The 9,305-nt window shown below is 39.9% G+C and overlaps 1 protein-coding gene and 1 pseudogene across 1 annotated transcript; one reads left to right on the forward strand and one right to left on the reverse strand.

Moving 5' to 3' along the window:
• LOC115869223 overlaps positions 1-9,305 on the reverse strand; it is a 129,925-nt pseudogene that overhangs the window by 111,186 nt on the left and 9,434 nt on the right.
• Positions 2,892-3,824, forward strand: LOC101649441 (olfactory receptor 2A2-like). Its single transcript, XM_004713941.1, has one exon. It carries the CDS (start codon positions 2,892-2,894, stop codon positions 3,822-3,824), a length of 933 nt encoding a protein of 310 aa, XP_004713998.1.

Here is a 9,305-nt window from a genome sequence, read left to right on the forward strand (position 1 = left end):
CAGTGATATTGGAGTTTATATAGATTACCTAGCCTAAATCCAAACACCACTGTATTTTCAGAAAATTCCAGTGTAACTTCTGTCAACAAAAATCAAAGTTTTAAAGCAGTTGCAGTAACAGTTTCAAAGGTAAGTGTATCATATAAGTATGCCTAAGTGAGACATTTCTAAACTATCATCCAGCCTGGATAGTCAGTAGATTCTGAAATCACTCTGTCTCAATAATATTTGCTCCATTACAAATAGACTAGAATGACTGCTACCTATGCTGCTCAGAATTAGAACACTAAGGGAAGGCTGTGCAGGTCCATTTAGGTCCTGCCTGTGTGGAGAATGGATAGCCTGACCACGCAGATGTACTGTGTCATGAGATGCTAGTCTTCCAGCGACCCTATTGGAAATGGAGAACTGTGCTTAAGGACATTAATCTATCCTACTGTACTTCAGTGTTACATAGCTGCTGAAGAGTTTTATTCCATCTTCACTGATACTCTGTTTTGTAACACCCAACTTGAGAGGATGGCAATAAGTAAGAAGACCAAAAATTATGAAGTAAGATATGGAAATGCAGTTGGGAAAGAAAACCCATGAAACAAACAAACAGCTTCCACCTCCTGGTGACTCCATAATGCTCCCAGTAGAACTGTGCTCCATAGACCTGCAAACTGACTATGTGCTACAACCCCAATTTTCAGAGTGTAGGAATATTTAATTGTAGTAGGTGTTAATAATGGTCTCAATTAATGCCTATTTATGTGCAATGGAATAGGATGCATCTGTTTAAAGTACAATGCAGAGAGATATTTTGTCATTTAAAAATGTTCATGATATAATTCTAGATGGAAAAAATACATAACTCTTCCTTGCATTTGAAAATTAATAATATGTGTGACATTTATCCAAATTAAAAAATTAAGTAGATAATTATATATATACTTTATTTTCATGATTATTTTTACGCTATATTTCAGGTTGTTATTATTCCCATAATTCAAATTTTATCATTTTTATCAAGAAACTGTTGCAAAAATTTGTTTCTTAGGTGGGTCTTTGAATATCTTAACAGGAAGAATATATATTTAACTAAGAGTCTTTGAATATGTTAACAGGAAGAATATATGTTTTTAAAAGATGTAGTGAAGATTGTAAGGTCTTGATAGTTCAAATATACTGTTGCTTAAACATAATATGTGAATAATAATAATCATCAAGATAGCTTTTTTAATTCTCACTTTAATCAAATAAGTTTGATTTAAAAAAGTCAGTAAAACGGAATTAAGTTTTCAAAAGAAATTTAAAGTATCTATTTTCTATTTTCCTAAATTAGGAACTTCTTTTTAAGTAGGATATTAGAAAACTGACAATATCCGTGATAGAAATCTAAATTGAAGGAAGTCCAATAAAATGCATTTATTGCATTTTAAAACTATAAATCTTTCTTTAGTGACATGATGGTGTCCATGGCTGAGTCAGAGAACGTAAAAGGTGAAAATGGGAAATGACTTATGAAAATGATTGTTTTAAATAGGGGAACATATTAAAGTGTACTCAAGTCAACTACAAAGTTATACAACTAATACAATAGATTCTAATTCATTGGAAAGAGGAAGAGCCATGACTCCACATTGATCTATAAGTAGATAGACAAATCGATAAAATTGATTATTATAATAAAATTACCAAATAATAGAAATTCATTATGAGAATTAGAACTCCCATTTTTCACACATAACTACTAATAATTAATAAAGACAGCTCATCAATGGGAACTAAAATTGCTGGCTAAAATTTGTATTAGAAACAGGGTATTTATACAGTTGTTTCAGTATGCTGAAAACTCTGTGCCATCGTCAATTCTGACTCATGCGGGCCCATAGGACAGAGCAGAATGACCCCTGTGTGCCTCAAAGACGGTAACTTTAGGCAAGAAGTAGAAAGCCTCATCTTTCTCCCATGGAGCTCCCGGCGGCTTCCACCTGCTGACTTTGCAGTTAGCATAACCCATTGCCCCTTCAAGGCTTCTTTTCAAAATATTTCCCAAAAAATTATGCAAAGGAAAAAATCCTAGTATAATTCATTTTAATTATATAATTAATATAAAAATAACTATACATGTTAAAATTAATGTATGAGATATATAAAAGTAAATTAATGTATCACCTTTTATAAATATACACCACTCTGAAAAGGTGATCCAAGTTAGTACCACAACTTTTGGACACAAATTTCTGCTTACCACTGGAAGGCAGTATGTTGAACATTGTTCTTTTTCTCCCACCTCCTTCCCCTGACAAAAGAAAGACTATGAATCCAAACCGAGAATCCACAGCAAACCCAAACAGAAGCACTCTCTACAAAACCCTGGTCTGTGCTGTTCAAACACCAAAGTCCAATCAGCCACAGGAGAACTGAGAAATTACTTCAGAACAAAGAGAATGAGTGATCTGGGACCTTAGCTTGTACTTCTGATTAAAAGTCAGAAGATGCTAGTGATTGAAGGAATCACAGTATTATATTATGCTAATCTAGTCATTGTATAATAGTTCAGTTATGACTCTGCTATTCATGGGAAAGAATAATAAAGAATCTGAAGGTAAATGATCATTTCAGAAAAGACTCATAACTCATGCACATCAGGAAGTGAAACAAGGAAATATACATGAAAAGGGCCAATTGGAGAGGACTGCATGCAATTCCTAGCACTTTTATGAAAGTTAGAAACAGACTCCCCCCAAAATGCTAAAATCAAAATGATAAGCAGGCACAAAGGATAAACGCTGACCCAACAGGGATCATACTGAGATCATTGTGAGGTAAGTAAACCGACTGCCATTAATTGTCATGTTCTGATCCGTGATCACACCTCTGTCCTTGACAAGCTGCCACAAGCAATGGGGGACAACCACACACGGGTCACAGAATTCATCTTGCTGGGATTCACCCTCACTGCAGACATGGAACTGCTCCTCTGCGGGATCTTCTCCCTGTTCTTCGTCTTCAGTCTGCTGGCAAATGGGATGATCTTGGGGCTCATTTGGTTGGACCCCAGACTGCACACCCCCATGTACTTCTACCTCACACACTTGGCTGTCCTTGACCTGTCTTATGCTACCAACAATGTCCCCCCAATACTAGGAAACCTTGCAAAACATGAAAAAACGATTTCCTTTGCCTCGTGTATCACACAGATGTATTTCTTTTTGACATTTGCAGCTACCGAGTGCTTTATTCTGGTGGTGATGTCCTATGACAGGTATGTGGCCATCTGCCACCCTCTCCAGTACACCGTCATCATGAGCTGGAAGGTGTGCGTTGCCCTGGCTGTCATATCCTGGGGAGGTGGTATTGTCTTGTCCCTCATACATATAACCTTTCTCTTAAGATTGCCCTTCTGTGGACCCCGGGAAGTGAACCATGTCTTCTGTGAGGTTTTGTCTGTCCTCAGGTTAGCCTGTGCTGACACCTCCATTAATGAAATACTTATCTTCTCTGCCTGTGTGCTTATCATAGTCGGACCCGTTTCCTTCATGCTGATCTCCTACACGCGCATTATCAGGGCCATCCTGAAGATCCAGTCTGGGGAGGGCCGAAAAAAGGCCTTCTCCACCTGCTCCTCCCACCTCTGTGTGGTTGGGTTCTACTTTGGCATAGCTATGTTGGTCTATTTAATCCCAAACAGTGATCAACTACAGGAACAGCAGAAAATTCTTTCAATGTTTTATGGTCTCTTCAACCCAATGCTGAACCCCCTCATCTACAGCCTGAGGAATGCCCAGGTCAAAAGTGCCTTCTACAGGGTGCTGCAGAAGACCAGGGCCATGTGAGGGAGAGGAAAATGTGGCTCACGGAGGTCTTTGTTTGTTTGTTTGTTGGGTTTGTCCCTAAGAGATGTGTTTTGCTGATGGGATAAAACCGAAAACAAACCCAAAGTAACATATTTGATTAAAGCAAGGGAAGTGTTCCAATTTTAGATCTGAAACTGGGACAAAATCCAATTGTTTAGCGTAACTTTTTAGTTTGGGTAGCTGCTTTAGGCTATGACAGAAAAATACAACAATACCCTATCTCTTTTTTAAAATGTTAAATTATTAAACATCAGAAATATGACTATTTGAAGAAAATTCTGGTTTAATGTCAGGAAATCGCTTTCAGACTTCATTCTGGCTGATCAAGTAGGAGAAATATGGCTGTTGCTGGAAAGAGTAACATGGAGTAAAGGCCCTGAGAGAAAACTCCTAAATAAATGAGGAATTTTATGGAGACAATGCCTCAGGGATACATACTTCTACCGTATCAGTGGTGAAGACAATAAAATAAGAAGCACTTCTGAAGTGCTTATTAGAAATACTTAGGATTAAATAGGGAAAGAATGGAGAAAGTATTAATCCATGTGGTCTCCAATAAAAATATCATAATGTAGTCTTCAAGAATTAGGATCAAGTGCATGAAATGTACTTGTTTGAGTTTAAACGAACCTTGTAGAAAGAATTTTGAGCATAACTTCACTGTTACGTCTATTTCCGGGTTGTAGTAAGTATGAATAGGGGAAATGTGATCCCTGTAAAGACTCTCAGATAAATTTTCATACAAATCATAATGTAAGAGCAACATTGGTACAGTCAACATCATTTCTCTTTTGTGTGGCAAAACACCTTCAAGATTTGAGAAAATGGGTAAAACACTCTTATTATGATAATAGTGGTAAATTCAGTGAGTCAGCTTTCTGGCTAACCTTTAGCTAAGAGATTGCTATTGATGTCAGCACAGGAAGATGGGATGGGGGAAATTAGGTTGGGTTGGGTTGGGGAGGTGGAACAGACTGCATGTGGTGACATTATCAGAGGGAGGTGACACCAAATGACTGTCTATAAAATTTTGCAGTGTTTCAGCAGAAATTTATCATATTTATAAGGATATTTTTCTAGTTATTATGAAAACAAAAATAGTTTTCTTAAGTCTACCTTAGATAAGGGGTTCACAACCTGTGGGCTGAGACACCTTTGGGAATTGAAAGACCCTTTCACAGGGGTGGCCCAATTCATAACAGTAGCATAATTACCGTGGTGAAGTAACAATAAAAACATTTTTATGGTTGGGGGTCACCACAACATGAGGAACTGTATTAAAGGGTGGGGGCATTAGGAAGGTTGAGAACCACAGCCTTAGATGTCTCAAGATACCTGCACCACTAAAACTGAATGCGATTTCCCTCTTTTGAAACTCATAATATGCTCTGCACATCTTGAGCATGTTCTTGTTAGTTGTCCTTGAGTTGGTTCCAACCCATGGCGACCTCTGCACAATGGAACAAAATACTGTAGGGTCCTGAGCTATCCAGGCAATTTTTCTCTGCCTGAATTCATTGTGGGAGGTCAATCCATCTCCTTGAAGGCCTTACTCAACAGCACTTTTAGCAAAATTCCCCCCAAAAACACATAAAATAATACATTCTGGGGAGAATGTGGGGTGACTGGAATGCTCGTACATTACTGGTGGGCTTGCAGAATGGCGCAGTCACTATGGAAACCTCCATGGCATGTACTTAAACAAATGCGGATGGAAGTACTACATGATCCTATAGTCTCTCTATTCCATATATGCTCTAAAGATATACAGAACAAAACGAACGCAGATTTGCACACCCATCTTTATCACAGCAATTTGTGTAACTGCAAAGTGACAGAAAATTCAAAATCCCATCTGAAGGGAATGCACAAACCAATTCTGGCACATGCACAAAATGGAAGATTGTGCGTCTGGAACATATGAGGACAGGTCTGTCAGACACTTCATGACAGGGACACCATTGGAGGACATTGCTTTCAACAAAAGTTAACCATTTTCTTAAAGATAAATATTTAATGGTACTATTATTATTATAAAGAAAAAACTACACCACAGGAAAGGACTTTGAGGACTACGAGGAGAGTGGAGAGGAGGAAGAAGAGGGAGGAAATGGGCACGGGAAGGGACAAAGAGGAAGAAAGCATCTCAGACGTGCTGTCATCGTTCTGATGTGATGGTTGATGTGGCAACTCCATGTATTCTGATATTCTCTGGATGGGATTTGTCCCACTTAAATGGGAAAGCTAATGAAAACCCTCCAAATTCCATCCCCATCAGATCCAGTAAATTTGACAAAGTTTACCTAAGTGTAGAGGACATATGTGTTAGGGGTTTAAAAATACAGCAAATATTTACAGAGTCGATATGATTGTTTTGGGGTTTTCTGGTGCTCAAAACCGGATCCTGTTGAACCCTGGTGATCACACAGGCTGGTGTGCTTCTTCCACGTGACCTTTGTTGCTTCCCTGCTAGATGGCTGCTTGTTTAACTTCAAGCCTTTAAGACCCCAGATGCTATACTTTTAATATCCAGGCACCTTCAGCTTTTGCAAACAACAGATATCAGATTGGAGACCTAAAGCCCATCTATAGATAATTGGGCATCCCCTCACAGAAGGGTCACAAGGAAGGGATGAGTCAGCCAGGGTGCAGTACAGCACAGACAAAACACACAACATTCATCTAGTTCTTTAATGCTTCCTCTCCCACACGAAAATGACCACAGTTCTGCCTTACAAATCCCGCTAGACTGGAGCATGTACACTCGTACAGATAAGAGCTCTCCACACACGAATCCAGGACAGATAAAGCCCTCAGAAACAGTAACAGGAGTAGCGATACCATAGGATAATGGGAAGAAGTGGGGAATTGATAGCAATGATCAGCATATACCCGCCCGCCAAGGGTGACGAACAACAGATTAGTGGGTGAAGGAAGACAGTGAACAGTGTAAGATATGAAAATAATAATAATTTATCATTTATCAAAATGTCAAAAGGGTGGTGCGGGGAGGAATAAAAGAAGAGCTGATAACAAGGGCTCAAGTAGAAACAACATATTTTCAAAATGAAGACGACAACATATGTACAAATATGCTTGATACAATTGATATATGGATTGTTATAAGAGCTTGCAAGAGCCCCCAATAAAATGAGTTACATATATACAAACATATGTACGTATGTGTGTGTGTATGTATGATTTAGGGAATGACTACAAGTAAACAGGGTAGCGAGCACAGGGGGAATAAGACTCAGTCTCTGTGAGTTCAAAGTTATAAAAAATATTTGAAGTTTTGATCATTCATTCCACAGTAATATTTGTAATGGGATAAATATATTTCTCTCCCTTGGGAGGATATACGCCTTTGAGGAGTGACCCCAACATCTTCTCTGGGGAGTCATATGTATCATCATATGATAAAACTTTAACCTTTCCATAAGGGGACCATGGGGACAGGCACAACTGATGATCAAGACCCAAGTTATACATGGATCATGAGTCAGTTATGTGAACAGAACAAGGAAATACTGCATGGCTTAAAAGCAGGAAATGTGTGAACCAGGGATGCATCCCCTAATCATACTTATTCTATCCTTATACTGAGAAAGCAATCAGAGAGGCTGGATTGTAAGAAGAAAAATAAGCCATCAGAATTGGAAGAACACTTATTAATGACATCCAACATGCAGATGATGCAATCTTGCTTGCTAAAAATGAGGAGGACTTATAGCACTTGCTAATGAAGATCAAGGATTACAGCCTTCATATGGAAGCAATCTTCAATCTAAAGAAGACTAAAATCCTCCCAACTGGACCAGTAGGTAACATCATGATAAATGGACAAAAGGTTAAAGTGGCCAAGGATTTTGTCTTGCTTAGATACTGAATCAATGCTCTTGGAAGCAATAGTTAACAGATCAAAAGACAAGTTACTTTAGATCAATCTGCAGCATGAGACGAGGAGTGTCTGACCCCAGCCGAGGTATTTTAAATGGCCTCATATGTATGAAAGTTGAACATTGAATCAAGACCAAAGAAAAATCGATGCATTTGTATTGTGGGCATGGAGAAGAATATTGAAAATATCTTGAACTGCGAAAAAGACAAACAAACATGTCTTCAAAGAAACAAATCCAGAGTACTCCTTAAAGGCTAAGAGAGTGAGACTTCATCTTATACATATTCATATGTATTGTCAGGAGCAACCGGTCCTTGGACAAGGATGTCATGGTTGGTTAAGTTGAGGGGTGGCAGGAAAGAGGAAGGACCTTCATGAGATGGAGTGACATTATGGCTGCAACAACAGACTCAGGCATAGAAACAATTGTGAGGATGGTGCAGCACTGGGCAATGTTTCCTACGGTTGTGTGTAGGGTGCCTATGTGTTAGAATCAACTCGATGGAAACTAACAGACGTAAAATCCTCTTGACATGAACCATAAAGTATGGCTTGTAGAATAATAAAATCATGCAAAGAGAGGACAAAATAGTAAACCTAAACTTCCAGGAACATGATGCTCAGGTAGGGTCACACTTCAGGAATTTCATTTGTGTGATCTCCAGGTGTGCAGTGGGCAGACCAGTTTGGGGAGTCTGCTGAGGACCGTGATCTTGCAGCTTCCGGGGTTCTTTTGTTATGTTCTCATCAAACAGAGCAGCTGTGCTCACCAAGACACAGGTTCTCCTCCATTTCCTGTTCCTCGAGACCCATGCTTCATGGTCCCTTGAGTTCACTGCTCCAGTGACTGGAGCGATGTGCTCCCTTGTCTACTCCCTTCCCCTCTCCCTTCTGTGTGCTGTGCTGCCTTGCATTCCTTATCACCAGCGACATGGCCCACAGTCCCCTGTGTCCCTCCTGAAAACACTCAAGCCATGGTCCTTGGTTTTTCCACCTAGGGGACCCAAGCAACCGTGGGCCCTTGTGCTAACCCCTACCCTTCTCTTTGGAGACCCAAGCACCATATTCACGTGCCCTGCTACAACTCAGCAACCCACAAGCCACATGCCCCTCCACCCCAAGTGCCCTGTGAGTGGCCCTTTCTTGAGGTTCCCTGATTCAGTGACCCACTACCACTCACCCATGATATCCCTCATCTGGGAGACCCCCTTCACCATTGATCCTACTTGAATTATGCACTCCCACCCAAACCCTCCAGCAACACACATGAACTGACTTCCTGCATACCATTGCCCTAGTGACAGGTGCGCTTTGGTCCATTGCATTTCCCAACCAAGAAACTGGAGCACTCTGGTCCCTTGCAATACTCCCTGCCCCGTACCACCCCAAGCCCCAGACCCACATGCTTTGTTCACCTGAACCATCCTCCTCAGTGACCTGTTCTCCACGATCAACAGGTAAGAAACTCAATAAAGGAACAGAAGAGGTGAACAAGACACTATCAACTTGGCTTCATAAATATTTATAGAGTTCTCCAGCCTTCAGCAAAAAAACCCCAC

This window comes from Echinops telfairi, unplaced genomic scaffold, assembly GCF_000313985.2.
Source record: "Echinops telfairi isolate 266 unplaced genomic scaffold, ASM31398v2 ScPeMD7_23;HRSCAF=83, whole genome shotgun sequence".
Classification (NCBI taxonomy): Eukaryota; Metazoa; Chordata; class Mammalia; order Afrosoricida; family Tenrecidae; genus Echinops; species Echinops telfairi.